Source organism: Rattus rattus, chromosome 2 (assembly GCF_011064425.1).
Source record: "Rattus rattus isolate New Zealand chromosome 2, Rrattus_CSIRO_v1, whole genome shotgun sequence".
NCBI lineage: Eukaryota > Metazoa > Chordata > Mammalia > Rodentia > Muridae > Rattus > Rattus rattus.
The window spans coordinates 33,504,772-33,529,465 of NC_046155.1; the positions used below are offsets into that span (position 1 = coordinate 33,504,772).

Sequence of the window (24,694 nt, forward strand, 5' to 3'; positions counted from 1 at the left end):
CTTAAGTCTAAGTGGATCAAGGACCTCCACATCAAACCAGATACACTCAAACTAATAGCAGATAAAGTGGGGAAGCATCTTGAACACATGGGCACTGGAGAAAATTTCCTGAACAAAACACCAATGGCTTATGCTCTAAGATCAACAATCGACAAATGGGATCTCATAAAACTGCAAAGCTTCTGTAAGGCAAAGGACACTGTTGTTAGTACAAAACAGCAACCAACCGATTGGGAAAAGATCTTTCCCAATCCTACAACAGATAGAGGCCTTATATCCAAAATATACAAAGAACTCAAGAAGTTAGACTGCAGGGAGACAAATAACCCTATTAAAAATGGGGTTCAGAGCTAAACAAAGAATTCACAGCTGAGGAATGCCGAATCGCTGAGAAACACCTAAAGAAATGTTCAACACCTTTAGTCATAAGGGAAATGCAAATCAAAACAACCCTGAGATTTCACCTCACACCAGTGAGAATGGCTAAGATCAAAAACTCAGGTGACAGCAGTTGCTGGCGAGGATGTGGAGAAAAAGGAACACTCCTCCATTGTTGGTGGGATTACAGACTGGTATAACCATTCTGGAAATCAGTCTGGAAGTTCCTCAGAAAATTGGACATTACATTACCTGAGGACCCAGCTATACCTCTCTTGGGCATATACCCAAAAGATGCCCCCACATATAAAAAAGGCACGTGCTCCACTATGTTCATCGCAGCCTTATTTATAATAGCCAGAAGCTGGAAAAAACCCAGATGCCCTTCAACAGAGGAATGGATACAGAAAATGTGGTACATCTACACAATGGAATATTATTCAGCTCTAAAAAACAATGACTTTATGAAATTCATAGGCAAATGGATGGAACTGGAAAATATCATCCTGAGTGAGGTAACCCAATCACAGAAAAACACACATGGTATGCACTCATTGATAAGTGGCTATGAGCCCAAATGCTTCAATTACCCTAGATGCACAGAACACATGAAACTCAAGAAGGAAGACTAAAATGTGAATGCTTCACTCCTTCTTTAAAAGGGGAACAAGAATACCCTTGGCAGGGAATAGAGAGGCAAAGTTTAGAACAGAGGCAGAAGGAACACCCATTCAGAGCCTGCCCAACATGTGGCAGGTTGGGGGAAGGGAGGTAATGGAGGGAGGATGGGGAGGGGTAGCCTGTATAGAAGGGGATGGGGAGGGGTTAGGGGATGTTGGCCTGGAAACTGGGAAGGGGAATAACAATCGAAATGTAAATAAGAAATACTCAAGTTAAAAAAGATAAAACAAAAAAGAATTGATAAATGGGACTTCATGAAAAGCTTCTGTAAGGCAAAGGATACTGTCAGGAAGACAAATCAGAATACAGACTGGGGAAAAAGTCTTTACTAACCCCTCACCCAATAGAGGGCTGATATCCAAAATATATAAAGAACTCAAGAAGCTAACCATCAATTAATCAATCAGTCAATAAAAATTGGGGTATAGAACTAAACAGAAAATTCACAACAGAGAAATCTTGAAAGGCTGAGAAACAAAGACATATTCAAAGTCTTTAATGAAGAGGGAATTGAAAACAAAAACAATCCTGAGATTTCACTTTACACCAGTCAGATTGACTAAGATCAAAATATCAGGTGAAAACACGTGTTGGTAAGGATTCAGAGAAAAAGGAACACTCCTCCATTGCTGGTGGGATTGCAAACTGGTAAAACCTCTCTGAAAATCAATCTAGAGATCCCTCGGTAAATTAGAAATAGATCTCTCTGAAGATACAGCTATACCAATCTTGGGCACATATCCAAAGGTTGCCACACCATGCCACTGGAGCACATGTTCGACTGTGTTCATATTGGCCTTGTTTGTGATAGCCAGAAGCTGAAAACAGCCCAGATGTCCCTGAACTGAAGAATGAATACGGAAAATGTGGTTTATTTACAACATGGAATAGTACTCAGCTATTAAGAACAAGAACATCCTGAGTTTTGCAGACAAATAGATGGAACTAGAAAATATCATCATCATTTTGGGTAACTCAGACCCAAAAGGACATGTATGGTATATATTCACTAATAAGTGGATTTTAGTCAAAAAAGTACAGAATATCCAGGATGCAGTCCACAAAACTCAAAAAGGTTAACAAACTGAAGGGCCCAAGTGAGGATACCTCAATCCCACTTGGCAGGGAGAAAAAAGCAATCACAGGAAAGGAAAGGGAGGGAGGGTCTTTGGAGGGAAAGAGGACAAAGAGGGGAAGACGGGAACAAGATCTGGTATTGGGTGGGGAAAGGACTGAAGCCCTGAGGGTGGGCTGAAAGAATGGAAACAGGCAAACTGGGGAGGTAGGAGGTGGGGGGACTCTCCAGAATGTACCAGGGACCTGAGAGAAGAGAGACTCTCATGACTCAAAGGAAGGGACCTTAGATGAAATGCCCTACAGTGGTGAGACGGAACTTTTAGAGCCCACCTCCAGCAGAAAAACAGGGCATCAAATGAGGGATGGGGTTGATATCCCACAGTAAAAGCTCTGACCCATAATTATTCGCATCTGAAAGAACTGCAGGGACAAAAATGGAGAAGAGTCTCAAGAAAAAGAGGTCTAGCGACAGGCCCAAAGTGGGATCCAGCTCAAGGGGAGGCCCCAAGGCCTGACACTCTGGCTATGGAACACTCACAAAATGGGTCCTATCATGGCTGCCTTCCAGAAGACCCAAAAGCAGCTGAAAGAGTCAGATGCAGATATGTGTACACAACCAATGGATAGAAGCTGCTGACCCCTCTGGTTGAATTAGGGAAAAGTTGGAGGAAGCTAAGGAGGAGAGTGACCCTGTAGAAGGACCAGCAGTCTCAACTAACCTGAGCCACTGAGATCTCTCAGACCCTGGACCACCAATCAGGCAGCAAACACCAGCTGATATGAGGCCCCCAACGCATATACAGCAGAGGACTGTAAGGTCTGGGTTCATTCAGAAAGATGTACTTATCCCTCAAGATCCTGGAGGTTCCAGAGAGTTCTGGAGTAGTAGGCCGTGAGGTGTGGGGTGGGGACATGGTCTTGGAGTCAGGGAGGCAGAGGGAGAGGTATGGGATGTGGAACAGAAAGTGTGAACCAGGAAAGGAATAAAATCCAGACGGTTAAAGAAAATATTAGTTAAAATTTTTTAAAAAATCAAAAACAAAAATAAAAACATGAACACATGAAGTTTCTATTCAAACATAAGAATGAAATTATGTTGTTTGCTAAAATATGATTGCAATTGGAGACCATCTTACGGAGTGGAAATAAGCTAGATTTTAAAAAGACAAATATTGCATTTTTATTCTTATTTGTGGATCCTAGATTTTTACAGGCACATAAACCACATATATGTAAGTGTGTGTGTGTGTGTGTTCCATAAGGAAATCTAAAGCAATGAATGAGAACAGTTAGAGGGAAGGAAAGGAAGGGGAGGCTATAGGGGAAATATGTTGAAAATATGTAATATACAAAATTGTTTTTTAGGAAAACCAAGGTATATAAAATAAATTTACACCATGCCTGTTTTTGAGGAATGTGGAAAGTTTTTTTTTATTTGTTTTTCTATTGAGTTGTTCTTTTGGTCACCAATTCACAGGCATTTTCCTGTAGCCTGGTCACCAAAGCTTTGTAATTTGTACTTTGGAGGGATGTCTTCCAGTGTTCCACAACCCTTTGACTGTTTTTTATTTTGGTAATTTCATTTTGTACATAATTGTAATATTTTGTTTTGAGTAATTCTACATGCCTATCTTCAGGAACATTGAAAACCTTTGATAAAAATTGTTCACCCCCTGTAACTGAAAAGAAAGTAGAGTGTCATGGTCACGACTTTGAAGAAAATGCACATCTTGAAATACTCTGATGTTCTGCAAATGTTTTAGGACGTTTGGAGCATGGGGCAGTCACAGAATGGAGATGTGGGGGGGAGGGTAAATCACGAGTCAATGCGGCTTTGGAGTATTTTAGGATGGCATCCTTCTGTGACATAAATCCTTATGTAACACTTGAAATTTCATTTGACAAACATGGTAGTTCACTGGAAAGATAGCCACTGCCCGTGTCAGGATTAATGTCTTCATCAACTTAGACAAAATGTCATTCAAAATTTTCTTCATTTTTCTCAGACGTTCTCTTTTCTTCCATTTTTTAAAATTATGTAGCAGAGCCTGAAGACGTTCTATTATTCAAGAGATGCTTATTCCTAAACCACAGAGATACACGGGGGATCCAGAAAATAAAATTATACCTTTAGAAAAATGCAATTCAGGGAAACAGTACTTAATGTCAGTGTAACATAAAAAAACACACTGTTAGAGATTTTACAGGAAGCAACGCAGTTAACACATCCTAAGGCTCTTTAAAGAAAAGCTAATAAATAAAAAACGGCTATAATCTATAAAAAGTCACTGTATCTAATTTATAAATGATGTAATGGAAGCAACGAAGCAAAATTTATCCCAATATAATATAGCTGAAGTGGAAAGATTTCACAGAAACCCGGAAGTCTGACTCCAGAGTCTGGCTATTTAAAGAACTTCATAAAATGATTAAGACACATTATCCTAAACCTGGCTTCAAGGCTTTTATTTCCCATTCAGAGAACAAATTCATATTCAACGTTAAATTGTACTTCTGTAAATACCAACAAAAAGCTCTCATGAATCCATCTTTGATCTATGCATGAATGCCCCAATTAGTTTTGCACTATTATAGATAAATTACTTCACAGAAACAGCAGAGGAAAGATTTATTCTGTAGTCTATCCAAGGAAAGAAGGCATCGAAGAACGGTTTATTCCATGGTGGCCAGAACCTTTGATGACAGCTTCTTCACAGCGTAGAAGATCAGGAAGCAGAGATGACCCTTTAACCAGGAGCATGGCTTTAAAGAAGTGGACATTTCTAGTAACTTACCACTGCAAGAAATGTCCCAACCCTTAAAGAATTCACAGTATCCTAGCATAGTGCTACCAGTAGAGAAGTGGTTATTCAATATATGAGTTCCTGTGACACCATCATATTCAAACTACAGTATTTTGTCACTGTCCCTCAAAAGCTCCTGGTTATATCATAAGGTAAAGTAAATTTAATTAAACTTCAGTCCCATTGTAGGAACACTGTAAAAGTCTCTTCTGAGATTCAAAGCAACTCTTAAATGTAATCACTTTAATATATAAAAGCAAAGTTTGATACCTCTAATATGAGGCATCTTCAAACCCCAGAATCCTCATCCTGAGATCAGCTGGAGTAGGACCACTTGCCCAGTGCCCTGGGCCTCTGTGTCCTGGTACACATAGCCATGTGTCCCCACCTTCAACGCCTGGAGGAGGTTATGGAGGATGGTATCAGGTTAAACTTCTTCTTCCTATATACGATCATGTCTGTCAGCACTTGCTTAAACAAATGAGACATCCTGAGTCCCCTGGTCACAGCCAATGATGTACACTCACACTGAGAACCCCTACTTGCCCTCCTAAAGGTGATGTAGCCCTTGTTCTCCCATTAAATGAGCTCTTGACTGTGAAGCTGCATTCTGAGAGTCAGTTCTCATCTCAATCATCACAACCCAAGGTCTCTTCTGCTCCTGGATATTCCTGCCCCACTTCGCCGCTCAGAACTTGCCTGCCACAATTGCTGGCCCAATCTGATCACGCTGCTATGGGGTGGGGAGGTAGAGCCTGAATGGCAGGAGAATAGATAGAAAAGATGGAAACTCAGTAGAGCAAACATCAAATCCTATAGTATGCTCCATATTCAGCATCTGAGGAAGATAATGCTATGAACTGAGCTCTTGGGCACTTGGGCTGCTGTGGGTCTGATGCCTGCCATACGCCTGGAATCTCAACAGGGCTACCTTCCCAGTTACTTGCAGTGTTCCTAGCATGTCCAACAATAGCATTTGTAGGCTTGTTGCTTCCTCCATATTGAAGAGTTAGTATTCAGACATAGTATATAAAAGGAATTTTATAGGTTGATATTCAGTTTAGAAGAGGCTTTATCATATTTGGAAAAAATCTACTATATCTGCTCTTTTTCAAGTGTATTGTCCATTTATAAATAAAGACATAGATGTATTAAGTCACTAGAAAAAAACAAAGGACTCTTTATCAAAGAGGCTTGTCAAAAGATGCACATAGGTGTTAAGAGAGGCCAAACCAAGCCTTAGTCAGATGCTTCTTAAAATATTCGCAGAATCAAATATCCTTGCTCCTGAAAGTGAAAACACGTATGGTGTGCAGAGGTCCCATACACCACAGCCGTGCTCCCATACCACAAACACATGGTGTGCACTGGGTTCCTGTACACCACAGCCAGGCTTAGCTATACATAGCAGTTTTGTGCCTTTCTATCCCTAGCCTCTGCTCTCCATGCTTATGTCATCCAGGTTATTGTCTCCTCATTTTGCCTGCACAACAAAAGATTTCCAGTATCTCTAAGCCAATCCCTCTCTTAAGATAGGCTAGTTTCGTGTATTTGATCATCAACTGGGAGACTAATTTAAGTTCTGTTGTCTATCGTTGTTCTATTAGTGGTTTTACTTCAAGTTATTTGCCCTCCAAAAACTCTGAATAACTTCCTCTACTTTGAAGTAGACTTATATAGAATCATTTCACAGCACGCACTAGCTATTGAGACTGGGTGCTGCAAGAGGGGAAAGCCTGATGTCTAAGTCACTTACCAGAGTCTCCTGGTGACAGGTGAAGAGGCAGGGCAGCAGAGCAGACATATTCTATGGCTGAGAACAAAGGAGGCTGAAACATGATTTATTTTACTGCAGAGTGAGTTTCTCCCTGGTGCTGGACAGGTTTAGGCTACATCTGCATGCACTAATTTAGATTCCTGCTACCTTGGTTTTTTCCTCAGTGGTAGACTAATGAGCTGAGGCAGACCCTTCTTCTCTAAGTTGCTTTGGTCAGGATAGTTTATCACAGCAGCAGAAAAAGAAAAAAGGCAATAGGATATTCAAGGGTTACTTTAACTAATGGACGGGTTATGTAGAAAATACAAACAGAAAAGCATTGTAGTTAAATTATATCATAGATAGCATATCTAACAGGTATCTATGGAATACTCCATGAAAACACACAGAATATCTATTTTTCCTAAAACAAAACAAAACAAAAAAAGATGAAAATTTCTCTAATATAGAACACTTACTGGGACACAAGGCAAATCTCAACAATTACAGGAATCTGAAATAACTCCATATTCTATCTGACCACATGAATTAAAGATTAAAATCAGTAAAAAGGAAACTGTAGAAACTATAAAACCTCACAGAGAGGAAACAACACTCTATTGAACAAGGATGTGCCACTGAGGAAATCAAGATGGAAATTTAAAGATAACTAAATGAAATGAAAATGAAACCCCAATGTATCAATGTCTCTGATAAAAGCTACTCTAAAATGGAAATTTGTACTTTTAATTGCTTATATTAAAAAGTCACAAAGATCTAAAATAAATGATTTACTGATCTGCCTTAAGAGTTTGGAGAAAGAAGATCCCAAAAGTAGAGGACATGCATAAATAATTAAAATGGGCAGAATTAATAAAATGAAAACAATAACAAAACCAATTAAAAAAATCAATGAGATAAAGAATTTATCTTTAAATCTGTTGAAAGGTAAACAAATTAGAAAAATCCTTCACGAAATTAACCTAAAGAAAAAGAGAAGACCTGAATTAATAAAATTAGAGCTGAAAGGGGAGATAAAGTAAAATAGTTTAAAGACACTAAAAAAAAAAATCCAAAGGACATATTTAAAATGTAAATGTAAAATATAAATTCCATGAAAGCTGAAAAGACTTTTTTAAGTGCCTAATCCACCAACTTTTAATGTAGATTGCATAAATAATTTAAACAAATCCAAAACAAGCAAAGAGATTGAAACAGTAATAAAAAATTCACAGGCCTTTAAAGAACTCTGAACAATACCTCTCATGTTAATCGTGTGATAGTAATGGGAGAGCACTCTCCAACCGCTTCTGTGAAGTTCATGTTTCACAGTTGCCAATCCCAGATAAAGATGAAATGTGAAACCAGAACCATTGACCTGTGTTTGCGATGGTGTAAAAGCTCTCAACAGAGTACTTGCATGCCAAATGCGTAAACACCCGAGAAAGATCATCTACCACGACAAAGATGGCGTCCCTCCAGAAACAATCAAGAGTTGTTCAACATAAGGAAACAAGCAGCAAATCACATAAATGGCCTTGAAGTGAGAAATCATTCGGTCATGGCAATAGATAAATACCTTTACAAAATCCAGAATAACTCTTTTATGATCAAAGCCCTGTAAGGGTATGCTAGTGCGAACGGCTCTCAACATAGAAGCTAAAGCTGACGAATCAATAGTGAACAGCAGAGAAAATGCTGAAGGGATCCCACTAAAATGAGAAAGACGATAACGGTGTCCCCTTTCTCAACTCCATTCGTTAGATCTCCAAGTCTTAGCTAGAGCAGTAAAATGAACGAAAGAAACTAAAGGGGGGTACAGATGGGAAAAGACGTTAAATTACCCTCATTTGTAGAAGATGTGATTGGATACTGAAGAAAGCCTAAGACTGCACCATGAAACTAGAACCAATCAACACAGTCATGGAAGTGGCAAGGATACAAAAGCAACACGCAAAAAGATCAACAGCCTTTTCTGCACGAACAACCACCGTACTGAGAGAGAAATAAGGGAAACAAACTCATTCACAATAACTTCAGAAGATAAAATACCTCGGAGTAAACCTAGCCACAGACAGGAAGGGTCGCTACAAGAAACTTTTAAACTGAACAAGAAAATCAACGCAGACCATGGAACACAGGGCGTCCCATGTCATAGATCGAGGACATAATATTGTGAAAATAAACATTCCAGCAAAAGGAGTTTACAGACTGAACACAGTCCCAGTCTAAACCCACATGCTATTCTCATTGGAAATCAGAAAAATATATTAAAATTCATATAGAAACATACAATAATCCTGCTAGACAAAGAAATACGGAGCAAAACCAATAAACGCACACAAAGCCGTAATGCTTAGTTCAAAGAGACGGCTCCAGAATTAAGTATACTTACTGATCTTGCAGAAGACCCAGGTTCAGGTCCCTGTTGCCAGTTCTAGGAGATCTGGTGCCCTCTTCTGGCCTCGGAGGACAATTCAAATATTCAGTGCACTCACATGAAAGCCAAAATACAAACTATGAACAGTCAGTCAAACCAACAAACATTTCCTCAGGTCTAGTCCCCAAGACCATGAAAGGTTGCAGCAAAATACTATGCAGCAGGATGAGAAATGAGGTCTAGCACAGGCCTCACCGGCCCAATCACAGTTCTCAACTCTGATGTTTATGTCAACTTAGCATCTTAACCTTTCAGAACTACTCTATGTAGTGCCGCAAGCTAGGGACAAAATATTCAAACAGAATGTCACATTCATATCATACCAATGTTATTGTGTGGCTTTCTAAAATAAGACAGTTTAGTTTAATTCGTGCCATCTGCTGTTAAGATCAGGGTCCTGGGCCATTACTGCTCGGTAGATGGAAATTACGCTTTTGCTCAAACATGAAAGGAGAGCCATGGATCGTGTTAACTCGTGTGTGCACTCAGATCTGCAGCTGCCTCTAACTCAGCTGGGGGCTCAGAATACAGGAGATGCAGAGCTCAGCAGTGATGTGTCTCTCAGATTAGGGTGTTCTGAGCAAAGAACACTAGAGCTTCTGTCACAGGATAAGGCTTAGTCGTCCTTGACACCATTGACCTGATTTCTTTCAGAGACTAACAGCACGGTCTCTAAAGGAGAATGCTCTCATTTTGTGCTATAGACTTTATTTCTCATCCTCAAAGACTTTGTTAATGTTTAAAATATGAAAAAAAAATCTGGATTGCGTAGCTGTGTACTTGAATTCCAAGTAAAATACTAAGCTGTCTTCTATTCTTACGCAGTGTCAAAATGTTACTAAACAATGGTCTTACTTCAATTAAAGTACAGGCTCATAATCAGGGGTGGGGCTTCGGCAACACTGCAAAATCTATCTGCAACAAACCATGCCTATTCATGTTGCTACCACTAGATAACTCCAGAAGCAGAAAAATGCAGCCATGGGGGAATTGTAAGGCTCTTGCTTGAGATGTCACAATGAATGACATCTTTGAATTTATTCATCTTGATTTATCTTGAAATTTTATGCTCCTTTCTAGTAGAGTAGAATTAAAATACACCCAGCTTATAATTATAATTGATGTTAACATGTAAGTTAATATTTAAGTGTAATGCAAACAGAATAAGTATTTTCCTACAACAATGTAACACATGGTTCTCAGATTTCTGTAAACATCATTACAGAAAGAAGAATCATGTGTATAAAGACAAATTCATCATCTCTCTAAGGATATTTTTAATAAAAGGCTGTATTATAGGGAATTAGCAAATGAATTCATAACAAAATAAAGCCTTTAGAACTATGTAAATTTATGAACATCACCTTTGGGCCCAAATATTAATATATCTATAGAAACTCATCAGAGTAGGTGTTAAAACCATCATTGAATGAGTGATGAAAGTCCCAGCCACTGCTCCTAATGGTGGGTACCTATTCAAGGAAATAGACTTCAGGAGGTATTTTAAAATGGAAACAGACTGTGATTTAGATAGTACAAGAGATCATATACAGTTTTATAAATTTAAGTCCACTTTATAACCTGATTTTGATTCCTAATTTTGGATTCTTAAAATTTTTAATTGTATGTGTATGACTGTTTGTCCTGTATACGCCTATGTATAACACACACGTGAGCATGCGCACACATACATACATACACACACACAAACACACAAACACACATACACCTCCCAACCCCCCTAACACACATGTATCTGATACCTGGTGCCCTTGAGTGTCAAAGATGAGCACTGGGACCTCAGGAACTGGATGGTTTTGAGCTACCGTGTGGATAGTGGAAAACTGAAAACTGTGTTCTCTGCCAGAGCAACAAGGACACTTAACTACTGAACCATCTCTCTAGCCAACCCCATTCCCCATGGTTTTAAAGTAGAAATCAATATGGACGTATCATGGACCTAAGTACTTAGTTACGGCTTGGGCTTCTGACCATTAAGGAGGAATGTGTGTAGCCAAACAAACCATTTCTGATAGTCCTCTGCCATGTTGGTGTTTGTTGCCTGTAAACTCATTCTGATGAATTAGAAAAAAAAAAAGGATTATTCCTAGGAGCCTGGTATTTTCAGTGGAGATTCCTCAATTATTTAATTTCAAGATTTAAAGTTTTTCTGATTCTCCCTTAGTCTTGACTGTGGTTTGTTTCCCTGCTTCTATTTTATCTTGAGAAAATCCATGGATGTTTAAATACCTGTTATTGCAAAGCCTCAGTTGAATACTTTGCTGAGTGATTGATTTTGATAGGGAACATAGGCTCTTGTTTGGCCAGACACCTACTCATCTTGTTTTTAGACATTCTGGTTTGGCATTTGTGTATTTAGTTTTTGCTGCAACTTTCCTTTCCAAGCCTCAGCCATGACTCACCTGGGGTCACGCTGCAATGTCAGCTGATATCGAGGCCTCAGGTTAGCTACCCACTCCCACTCAGCAGCCAGGATGGGACCCCAGTATCCTTACAGATCCATGCTACTGAGTTGACATACTGTGTGTTTATAACCACATGAGGACTGCGGCTAAAGATTTCCTGTTTCTAGAGATCCACAGAGCCAAGCATCCTCTAGTGACCAGATTTGACAGTATGTCTACCCTCCCTACAGTTGTTCTCCATTTTGAAAAACTTAAAGAAAAAACTGAAACAAAAAGACAGAAGTGAAAAATCCACCTGTGGGATCCCTCCTGTTGTAGTTCTCATGATGACTGAGAAGAATCACAGCTCCCAGGGCTTCCCTTCCCAGGGCAGCTTATACACCTCTTTTTCTTTTTCATAAAGCTACTGTCTGAGTGTTTCACTTATAAGAGCTGTGAGGCACAAACCTGGAGCTGACTTCTGATGTGAGCAGCTATGGTCACTGTTGATTTTCTAGCATTGTTGCACCAATGTCTCCAGAGGGAGACAATCAAGAGAACATCCAAGCCATTGTATGACAAAAAGCTAACTCCTGAGTTTTTGATCTTAGCCATTCTGACTGGTATGAGGTAGAATCTCAGGGTTGTTTTGATTTGCATTTCCCTGATGACTAAGGATGCTGAACACTTCTTTAGGTGTTTCTCTGCCATATGACATTCCTCAGTTGAGAATGCTTTGCTTAGCTCTGTACTCCATTTTTTTAATATGGTTATTTGCTTTACTGGAATCTAACTTCTTGAGTTCATTATATATATTGGATATTAGCCCTCTATTGAATATGAGATTAGTAAAGATCATTTCCCAATCTGTAGGTTGGTGTTTTGTCCTGATGACAGTATCCTTTGCCTTACAGAAGCTTTCAATTTTATGAGATCCCATATTTCTACAGTTGATCTCAAAGCCTGGGCCATAGGTGTCCTGTTCGGGATGTGTGATGTGTTTGATGCTCTTTCCCACTTTCTCTTCTATTAGATTCACTGTATCTGGTTTTATGTGGAGGTCCATGATCCACTTGGATTCAAGCTTTTTACAAGGAGAAAAGAATGGATGAATTTGCATTCTTTTACATGCAGAATGCCAACTGAACCAGCACCATTTGTTGAAAATGCTGTTTTTTTTCTACTAGGTATTTTTGGATTATTTGTCAAAGAACAAGTTACCATAGGTATGTGCATTTATATCTGGGTCTTCAATTCTATTCCATTCATCTACCTGCCTGTCTCTGTACCATGCGGTTTTTATCACAATAGCTCTGTAATATATTTTAAGGTCATGGATGGTGATTCCCCTAGAATTTCTCTTATTGTTGAGAATAGTTTTTGCTTTCCTGGGTTTTTTGTTATTCCAGATGAATTTGAGAATTGCTCTTTCTAGCTCTGAAGGATTGAGTTGGAATTTTGATGGTGATTGCAATGAATCTGTAGATTGCTTTTGGTAAGATGGCCATTTTTACTATGTTAATCTTGCTGATCCATGAACATGTGAGATCTTTTCATCATATGAGGTCTTCTTCAATTTCTGTGGAGAAAGGGGAACACTCCTCCATTGCTGGTAGGATTACAAGCTGTTACAAACACTCTGGAAATCAGTCTGGAGGTTCCTCATAAAATTGGACATAGTACTACCTGAGGACCCAGCTATACCACTCCTGGGCATAAACCCAAAAAATGCTCAAACATATAACAAGGACACATGCTCCATTATGTTCATAGCAGCCTTATTTATAATAGCCAGAAGCTGGAAAGAACCCAGATGTCCCTCAACAGAGGAATAGATACAGAAAATGTGGTACATTTATCCAATGGAGTACTACTCAGCTATTAAAAACAATGATTTCAAGAAATTCATAGGCAAATGGATGGAACTAGAAAATATCCTGAGTGAGGTAACCCAACCACAAAGCAAAGCAAAACAAAACACACATGGTATGTACTCACTGATAAGTGGATATTAGCCCAAAAGCTCAGAATACCCAAGATAAAATTCACAGACCACATGAAACTCAAGAATAAGGAAAACCAAAGTGTGGATGCTTCTGTCCTACTTAGATGGAGGAATAAAATAATCACTAGAGAGAGAGAGAGAGAAAGGCACTTGGTAGGGAGTGAAGACAGGGAAGGAAAATGAGTCAGGATCAGGTGTAGAGGATATTGGGGAGATGTACAGAAGTTTAGGAAATTGAGCAGAGGTATGTAGCAATGGAGTATGGGAAACTGGGGGGTAGCCAACAGATAGTCCCAGATACCAAGAAAGCAAGATGCTTCCAGGACCCAACAGGAATGACACTAGCTAAAATACCCAACAAAGAGAAAAGAGAACCTGTAGAGACCATGCCCAGAGGTTAGGCAAGGCCCCTGGTTAAGGGATGGGGCCATGCACACATCTCAAATATATTAACCCAGAATTACACCTGTCTAAAGAAAATATAGGGACAAAAAAAATGAAGCAGAGACTGAAGGAAATGCCATCCAGAGACTGCCCCACCTAGAGATTCATCCCATATGCAGACAACAAACCCAGGCATTACTGATGATGCCAAGAAGTGCTTGCTGAAAGGAACCTGTATAGCTGTTCCCTGAGAGGCTATTCCAGAGCCTGAACAATACGGATTCAGATGCTTGCAGCAAGCCATTGGACTGAGCAAAGGGACCCCAGTGGAGGACTTAGGGGAAGGACTGAAGGAACTAAAGGGGTTTGCAAACCCATAGGAAGAACAACAAGATCAACCAACCAGACCACCTAGAGCTCTCAAGGACTAAATCACCAACCAAAGAGTACACATGGAGGGACCCATGGCTCCAGCTGTATATGCAGCAGAGAATAACCTTCTCTGGCATCAGTGGGAGGGGTGGCCCTTGGTCCTGTGTGTGCTCAATGCTACAGCATAAAGGAATGCTAGGGCAGTGAGGTGGGAGTGGGCGGGTGGGTGATGGAGCACCCTCATAGATGGAGGGGGAGGGGAATGGGATAGGGGGTATGTGGAGGGGAAACCAGGAAGTGTGATAACGTTTGAAATATAAGTAAAATAACCAGTAAAAATATCTTCCAAATAAAAAAAGAAAGAAAGAAAGAAAGAAAGGAAGAAAGAAAGAGCTAATTCAATTCCCTGAGGCCAGCAGCCATTCTATAACACCATTGTAGAATAAAGATTCAGAAGGTTAAATGATATGTTTCTTTTCTAATCTATGATTTAAAATTTTTCGAATAAGTAATTTATAATGAATTCAGGATGTAGAAGAATGCAAATTGATCCATTCTTATATCCTTGTACAAAGCTCAAGTCCAAGTGGATCAAGGACCGCCACATAAAACCAGATACACTCAAACTAATAGAAGAGAAAATGTGGAAAAGCCTTGAACACATGGGCACTGGGGAAAATTTCCTGAACAGGACACCAATGGCTTATGCTCTAAGATCAAGAATTGACAAATGGGACCTCATAAAATTGCAAAGCTTCGGTAAGGCAAAGGTCACTGTCATTAGGACAAAAAGGCAAACGACAAATTGGGAAAAGATTTTTTCCAATACTACATCCAATAGAGGGCTAATATCCAATATTATTATCCAATAATATCCAATAGTATCCAATATTCCCTGAGAGGCTGTGCCAGAGCCAGAACAATACAGATTCAGATGCTTGCAGCAAGCCATTGGACTGAGCAAAGGGACCCCAATGGAGGACTTAGGGAAAGGACTGACAGAGCTGAAGGGGTTTGCAAATCCACAGGAAGAACAACCATATCAACCAACCAGACTGACTAGAGCTCCCAGGGACTAAACCACCAATCAAAGAGTACACATGGAGGGACCTATGACTCCAGCTGCTAATATAGCAGAAGATGGCCTTGTGGGACATCAATGGAAGGAGAGGTCCTTGGTCTTGTGAAGACTTAATGCACTAATGTAGGGGAAAGCCAGGGTGACTAGCCGGGAGTGGGTGGGAGGGTGGGGGAGCACCCTTATAGAATCAGGGAGAGGGAGGGTGGGATAGGGGGTTTCCAGAGGAGAACCGGGAAAGGGGATAACATTTGAAATATAAATGAATAAAATATCCAATAAAAATTATATGTCTATATTTTTTAGAAGACTGTAACATGCTTTGATAATGCTCATCATCCTATGATTCTCCTTCATCTCCCAGGTCCTTTGGTATACTAGTCTGCTCCTTCACTAACTTTACAATCACGTATATTTTTTATAAATTAGAAAAGAACCATGTGAAAGTATGTCTCTCTTAATGTGGCTCACTCATGGATCATGATTATTTTGAGTTCCATCCATATTCTTGCAAATGATGTAATCTTAATCTTTGTGACTGAATGATATGACATTTGCTCATGAGCAGACAAACACATATGCACAAGTGCACTATCAAAATAGCATTATATTGATTAATTAGGTACTGAGGCTGATTTCATAACAAGACAGTTCTGAATAGTGGCAGGGCAAACATGGGTATTCAGATTTCTCCATTTTATATAATCCCTGTCAGGATAACCTTAAAATATATAAGTAACCTTTACATATTTATACATTTTACATTTTAATTTGTTTTGTTATATTCTTAATGATAGCCATTCCTAAGCGATAAGATTAAATCTTGATGAAGCTATAATTTTCATTTATCTTGAGGTGAACGATGATGAATATTTTTGTGTAATTATGATTTTAGTTATTATTTTAAGAATGCATATGCATTTCTTTTGTGCTTAATTTTGAGTTCTTGATATATATTATATATTAATCCCTTATCCCATGAATAGCTATCAGTTTTCTTGCTACTCTGTAAATTGCCTTTTATTCTGTTTGTTGTGAAAAAAATATTAAAAATTGTATGTACTTCTACATGCCAGTTTCTGTTGTTGTTTTACACCCTATTGCACCCTATCAGAAGAACCATAGGTTACAAATGTCTTGCAGAGGACCAGAATTCAGTTCCAGACACCTGCATGGTGGCTCAGAACCATCCATAACTCCAGGTTCAAGGGATTTATGCCTCTTCTGAACACTGTGCTCCTGGACTCCAGTGGTTCACACACATACACCCAGATACACAAAGTCAGAATTAAATAGAGTTAAATAAATAAATGTTTTTGAAAAAAGGGAAAAAGTCCTCTTCTTGGTGAGAAAAAGAGAGGTGAACTAGGAAGAGTTCGTAAGATTAATTAAGCAGTTTACTAGCACTCCTACTTTCAGGACAAATGCACATAATTTAGCAAAATAATTCAATGATACACATATTGAAACTGATTAAAGATGAGGAAAATCGTGGAATTCTTCACACTGTGAAAATCAACAGCCTCTCAAAAGAAAAATACATAGAAAGCTAAATCAACTTCAACCTGATTCATCTTCCTTGATGAATGTAACTATTTCATCGAATACCTATCACAAAATCCATATGACTATAGTCAGCAATCTTCTTGTGATAAACGAGATTGGAGATGTTGGGTTCCAACTTTTTAACGTCAGTTGGATGTGCCAGAAAATCTCGGCCGCCACGCCACATGGCAGTTGGCACCTTCATGTCCTTTACCTTATACAGTGGAGGTGTGGGCTAAAGGAGAGGAGAAACCGTGATATTCAGGTTAGTGCTTTACGACTTTGTGGATTGTAAGTTGATTCAGTTTTATTAAATGAAAATAGTAACTGCAATGTATGACTGTAAAGTAAGTTATGAATGTCAACCTTGTCACACAGAATTAGACTAATATTGGTCAACCCTAAAATCATATAAACTGAATGATTTTTTGCAACAGAAGCTCTCTGAATCCGAGGTTCTTTACATGTAAATGTACAGCATCAGTAAGTTTATAAATCAAAGAATTTTGTGGAGTTCCAGTGACAAGATAATTGGAAATAGTCACTGTGTAATATTATATAAAGGGGTGTTTTTCCTGGTTTTGAGGCTAATCTATGGCTTAACTCTACAAGTTTCCTAGGAAGTGTAAACACACTCCATGTGTTTCAAAGATGAATAATTTGCCTAATGCTTTCACACAGTCTCCAAGGGGAGGCATTATTACAATTTGTAAAGGGAAGCATAACTTATCTGACTGTAGTGCAGCATATTCAGAGATGGGCTTCCCCAGTCATAAGCCTGGAATACCTCTGTCCTGATTCCCTGAATGATGAAAGACAGACCATTATGAAGGGAAAAAGAAGTAGGCATGGTGGAGCTTCATTAGTTCATTTTATTTTTGTTTGATCACTGACTTAGATTCAGTGAATCTGCATAAATATATGGTAGAACTCTTTTGCTACACCATGTGATGCTGGACTAATGGAAACTAACACATATATGCCAGTACTTCACATTAGACCAAAACAGATTTAAATTTTGAGAAAATAGTAACCAAAGTGCATTTCATATGTATTTTAATAATAGTGAAATTTTGGTAGCTCAATGTCACATGTAAGAAAAAAATGTAAAAAAATGGAACATCTGGCTATTTTTATAAGTTGATAAGGGATGATTATTTTCAAGTTACTTTTAAAAAGCAATTCATTATAATATGAAATGTCATTAAATTAATTGTAGTGATATAAAGTGTAATTAAATCTGTAAACAGTTATTAATAAGAAACTATTTGGAGATGAGAAAAATATCTCAGGTGGTAAAATGCTTGTCTTGCAAATACCAGGGTCTAAGTTCAGTTCTCAGATTCCATGTTTATAAACTAGGGCATAATGGTGTGTATTTCTAATCAATAACCCAGAGAGGAAAAAAAATAAAGCAATTGCTTTACTCTAAAGATTATCTGTCAATTGAACTAAAAGAAAACAATCGTTCCAGTTAGTATAAAAAAAAACACCCGAGAATATTTGCTTGTCCTGGTTGCCTCATGGGAGACATTTTACTACTATAGAGAAAGTAAAAATTTTCAATTTCATTCCTCTGCCTCTAGAAAAAATTCCTATCTTTCACCAGCTCCTGCAGCTTGACAAAATTGGCCTTAATTTTACATATAATAAATTTATACTAAATTTCTAATTGTATAGGAATTAACAACTTTAAAGATTAAAGATTTTTTATTCAGAAACAAATGCAAGATATTGATTGCAAAAACAAACAGAATCGCCAAGCATTATAAGATGAGATTTTTAAACAGGAAAAAAGAACACAAACACGAATTGTACCTGGGAATAATGAAGCATGGTTTGAACTGATGTTCCTGCAGGATTCTGTCCTGCACACACATCAAAACGACTCTAGGAGAGAGGAAAACATAACTAGCGTCTTTCTACTAATGTAAAAGTTTAAAATAGTATTTCAAAACTGTCCTACTTCTGTGACTCAAACTGACTAAGTCAACTTAAAATGTAAGTTTTTTGTGTTTCATATGATAGTATTTGATGGGTACATTTTCTGGAAAAAGTCTTAAACTGGATGAGGTGTGATTATTCATATGAGATTTTTTTAAAGAAGATATTCAAGTAAAATAATTATAATTTATTTGTATATGGTATTTACATATATGTTCATATATAATATAGATGAAATTTTGTACATAGTCCTATTTGTAACTTTATAAATTGTATGTAAATTGTCACACTTTATCACATGAGTTATTCATATTATACACAGTAGCTTAAGATATTCTATACTTAAGGGTATGGATTTGGGTGAGATGGTAAGTGGATGGACCTGCGAGGACTTGGGGAAGGGGAAACCATAATTAGAATATACTATATTAAAAAACTTATTTTTAATACAAAGAAAGCAATAATTCTATATTATGTAAAAAATAGAGTTCTCAATTAAATTGTTCACCTATCAAGGTGACAGCCATATAACAGAATGATTTGAAGCAAAACTCAGTCATACCTCATTGATATTTTTAGGATTATATCCAAATAGCAAAGTAAGTAAATTATTACAAACTGGTCCAATTATCTTACGCTGACACAAAAACTGCACCAAATATTTTGCATCCGAACTGCAAAATATGTCTTTTTCTCCAAAGAGGACCTGCAAAGAACATGAGTAAAGAACCTGGAGAATAAATGTTATGTACTCAAGAATGAGGACAGAAGGAAGGTATGCTAATCGCAGATCAACATTTTAACGTATCAAGAAACATTTAGGTGATTTGGTTCACTATAGCATGATTCTATACAAAGCTAAGGAAAGTTCCCACCAAAAAATAGTACGCACTTAAAACAATTCTAATTGGCTTCATCAGGTCAATCCCTTTAAAGTTCCAAATAATCAGAGACTCCTCCGTCTGACCTGTCTGTGAGGTTGAACCAATCCTGTTTGTAGGACTTGTCATTATTTGACACACTCATAACTTACTAATAAGGAAAATTCTATTACCCACAGAGCACAATGAGACTGCATTAAATATGTTATCCCACATAAAACTAGAGAGTGGAAGATAAGGAGATAAGAAATTATGTGAAGGACATTTGAAGAAAGAAAGGCTGAGAGGCTGAAAAATTTCAAATTTGATGCCAACCTTCAAAAACCCCATGTATGAAAGGATAACCAAATTATAAATATAGTCCTTCTAGACTTCCCAAAACACTCTACAGTCAAACACACACCAAGACACATTGCCGTCAAACCCACACGAAGACAAGCTCCAGTCAAGCCCTAACTACACCAAGATACTCTACAGCCAAACTTACACTACACTAAGATACGCTGTGATCAAATTGCCGAAAGGCAAAGAATCCTGGGTAACTGAAGCAGTTACCCACACACTAAGCATCTCAGTGTGGCTATGATCTATAATCAGGAACCACAGAGGTCCACAGACAGGAAACCGATACATTTAACTCTCTGAAATAAAATATGGTTCAGCATGACCTCCAGATGCAGTAAATCACACTTAAGATACAAAACAATAACAAGATGTCCCGAGACATGCAGTAACTAACAAAATCTATGTCATTAGCATAGAAGGCCTACAAGGACGAAAACAAACAAAACAAATAAGCCACTTCAAGATAAAATGAATAACTCCAAAGGCAATAATGAGTGAAGCTTGTGTTGGTGCGGATTTGACTGTAGCATGTGTCTCACTGTGGGTTTGACTGTAGGATGTCTTGGTGTGGGTTTGAGTGTAGCGTGTCTTGGTATAGTGTGGGTTTGATTGTAGCATGTCCTGCTGTGGGTTTCACTGTGCTGTGTCTTGGTGTGGATTTGACTGTAGCATGTCCTAGTGTAATGTGGGTTGGACCGCGGGGTTTCTTGCTGTTGGTTCGACTCCAGTGTGCTTCAGTGAGTCTGAAGAGACTACATTCATCCTCTTGTATAGAAAAGAATTGTAAGTGCTCTGAACCGCGTCGGCATCACGCCAGCCCCTGTCCTCTTATGCGAATGGCACTAAGTAATTATTATAACGTTTTGCTGTCCCCAAAGAAGAAACTGAAGAGTTGAACCTAGGAAATATACTTGAAGGAACAGTTATACAAAAGCTTTTGAAGACCGTCTTTGTAGCGCCTGCTCATGTGGCTGCCAATGTGCAGCACAGATGGACCAAATGTTGGCACGACGGGTGCTCTCCACGCCCTGCTCGGAAAGTTTTAGAGCTTTATTTAATGAAGCTGTCTTCCCAAATGAGCATTAAGGTACATGGACTTAAGCCTACGATTCATAAACCAGGCACACAACAGCACATAATGAGCAAATTCCTAAGCATAAATGAGAAAATATAAGTGCTTATAAAAGCAGACACTCAGAGGAAATGCTTTAATGGTGGGGCTGGATCTCTCCTGAGAGACAACAGAAAAAGAAGTGAAGCAACCCCTTTAACCTGCCCACAATGTTTCAAAACCTCTACATCCTGATTGCTAACCGTAATTATGAGTACCATTGACACACACGCAGGTAGAGGATGCAAAAGTCAGTGAGCCAAGGAAATCAATTGCCAGCCATGTAAGGAAGGTCAAATGCATTTCTATTGTCTGTAGAAAAAAATGGCCAAGGATGGAAATTAAAATCACTACATTAGAATAGAAAACAATGTACAAAAACACATAGAGTTTTTGTCACAGTTGAATGTACTTTAAATTCTAAAAATTGTGTTTAAAGGAAATAAATGAGGCTGGAAATGTATGTCAGTGTAAAAGACGTTAGCACATGATCTGATGATGAAGAAATATGAATTTACTTATCTAAGACAGATTTAAAATAAACAATACAAATTTGTAGTAATTATTATTTGCATAGAAGCCATGATATAAGCAACATATTTGCTACAAAACCTTGATTGACTTTTCAAACAGAACAAAATTATGTAGTACTTGATCATGACAAGCCATAAATTAGCCAAAATGAAAATAAAATATAATTTATACTAAAATAAAATAGAAAATAGAGCATAAAGCTGATTGTTTAAATATAAATGCTTAATTTTATATTCAATCAATGAGAATTTAAAAGGATGTCTAAATACAATAATCAAACATAGTTAAATAGGTTTGTACTTTTAAAGAGCAATTTACCTGTGTTTTCTAGGAGAAAACTACTTTCTAAATTTAGCCTACTAGGTTAATTATCAGAAAGGGAAAGTTGTAATTCAAAATGATATTACAGCTATGTTAAATGTTTTATGCATGTAGATCCCAAATCAGAGTTCTCAAAGGGTAATTGGATCGGATTGTAACAGGGCCACTTAATTAAGAGCAGATGCAAATCCTAAATGTTTAAAATACTAAGTGTTCATTCACTTAGGAAAGGTTCAACGTTCATGAGGCAAAAATCGATTAACATCAAAGAGGAAACATAAAGAGCCAGTGACATGCCACAACGTCAATTCTCCTCTCTTAATAATCAATAGAAGAGATAGAAGTCACCACGGACAGAGGCCCGATGACAGCCATTGTGAGCATCACAGCACGGGTGTCATCAAAGCGCACCAGAGAGGGCAGGGTGCACTTCCAGTGCACATTCTATTAAATGCACGAAGAATGTTCACACAGGTAGGTATTCAGAGCTGTAAAGCATCTCTCAAGGAGCGTGAACAGATCTAGACCCGAAAGCCATATTTTGAACTAAATGAAATTAAAGTGGAATCCTCCAGCTTCAGGGGAATTTTGACTACCACAGGGTACTACATTAATGGTGCAAATACCCACACACATACACATAATTAAAAATAAAATTTAAAACAAAAACATCTAAACTCCGTATACAGTTCAAGCTACAGTTCATGCCATAGCCTCTTGAAAACTCAAGTGGCAGGGGTGAGACATAACCTCTGATGGTTGAAGAAAGAAAGGAAGGAAAGAAGGAAGGAAGGAAGGAAGAAGGAAGGAAGGAAGGGAAGGAAGGAAGAAATGAATGAATGAATGAATGAAAAAATACAGGAGACATATTTTCACAAGATAAAGTATGCAAGTAAAAAAAAATAGGAAACTAAACAGATTTTTAAAAAACTGACAAGACAGAGCCTCCTAAAACTCAGCTGGGCTCTGGCCGAGCTGCACTGTGGCCACAAGGGAAACTGAGCTGTGAGATGAGCAGGAGAGAACATCAGCATCTCCACTCCTTGAGCTTCTTTGTAGCTTTGAAAACTCTTAAGTGCATGGTTATTTCTGGCAACATGCTATACGTTTACAAACCTTGGTCATGGTTGTTCCCATGTATGCAATCGTGCGGACAAGTCCTGATATGTATTTCACAGTTGCAACAGGACCCAGTAAAAAAATTTTTTTGATCTTCTGAGCCAATTGAGGATTTATTGCAAATGCTCCAAAGGCTGAAAGAAAATAAGATTACAATTAATTTACTAGTGTTGTATCTAATTTCTTAAAATATAATTTAATTTTAGTTCTATGCATATAAATATTTTTCCCACAGGTATGTGTATGCAGCAAGTATGTGCATGGTGCCTGAGAAGGCCAGAATATAAGAAGGAATATTTGTAATATGAGTTACAGACAGTTGTGAGATGCCACATGGATACCAAGTATTGAGCCTCGGTCCTCTGGAAAAGTGGATTGTGCTCTTAACCACTGAACCATTCTTCCATTTCCTGGTGTTCCTTCTTGATTCAAATTACCAGGTCATTGGCAAGTTCACAGCTATGATTAAATATGTGTACTTTCTCATATGTTACAAGGCTCTCTGGTAATTCCTGTCTAAAGCACCTACATGTGCACCATTGAATTAGTTTCTTTTAATTATCACAATAATAATTGGTTTGTAGTGCACTTAACTTGACATTCAGTGACTCGTGGTGCTTTTAAAATAAAGAATAATTAGAAAAACAAGGACTTCATGAAATTTGCAGGCAAATGGATGGAACTTGAAAATATCATCCTGAGTGAGGTAACCCAGTCACAAAAGAACACAATGGTATGTATGCACTGATAAGTGGATATTAGCCATAAAGAAGCTCGGATTACCGACTATACAACTCACAGACCATATGATAGCCAAGAAGAAAGATCACACCAAAGTGTGGATGCTGCCATGCTACTCAGAAGAGGGAACACAGTCTCTGAGAACTAGAGGGAGAGAGGGACCTGGGACAGGGAGAGGAGAGGAAGGGGGGAAGAGTGATAGTTCAGATATGGGAGGAGATGGGGGAGAAGTGCAGAGGGTCAGGAAATTGAAGTAGGTGGTTAGAAGTGACAGAGGAGGAACTTGGAGTAGCCACTAGAAAGTCCCAGATGCCAAGGACCCAAGAGATTCTCAGGACCCAACAGGGAGGATATTAGCCTAAATACCCAGAAAAGGGGAGAGAGAACCCATAGAGACCATATCCAGTGGATAGGCATGGCCCTGGGTGAGGGATGGGACCACCCACCCACCTCAAAAATATTAAGCTAGAATTGATCCTGCTAAAAGGAGATGCAGAGTCAAAGAGTGGAGCAGAGACTGAAGGAAAGGCCATCCAGAGACTGCCCCTCCTACGGATCCATCCCATCTGCTGACACCAAACCCAGACAGTATTACTGATGCCAAGAAGTGCTTATTGACAGGAGCCTGGTGTAGCTGTCCCTTGAGAGGCTCTGCTAGAGCCTGACTAATACAGATGTGAATGTACACAGAGAAACATAGGACTGAGTGTGGAGACCTCAATATAGAAATTAGGGCAAGACCTGTAGGAGCTGAATGGGTTTGCAATCCCATA

The 24,694-nt window shown here is 38.5% G+C and overlaps 1 protein-coding gene across 1 annotated transcript in view; it reads right to left on the reverse strand.

The window, feature by feature from the left end:
• Nucleotides 1-16,977: 16,977 nt before the first annotated feature.
• The window catches only part of LOC116893057 (tear acid lipase-like protein), a 29,786-nt gene continuing 22,069 nt past the window's right edge, over nt 16,978-24,694 (reverse strand). Inside the window, exons 5-9 of the mRNA XM_032895018.1 lie at nt 23,178-23,314; nt 22,410-22,505; nt 21,025-21,123; nt 19,432-19,575; nt 16,978-17,160 (exon numbers count right to left, since the gene is read on the reverse strand). Coding sequence (XP_032750909.1) covers nt 16,978-17,160; nt 19,432-19,575; nt 21,025-21,123; nt 22,410-22,505; nt 23,178-23,314 — 659 coding nt within the window. The remainder of the gene's footprint in view (nt 17,161-19,431; nt 19,576-21,024; nt 21,124-22,409; nt 22,506-23,177; nt 23,315-24,694) is intronic.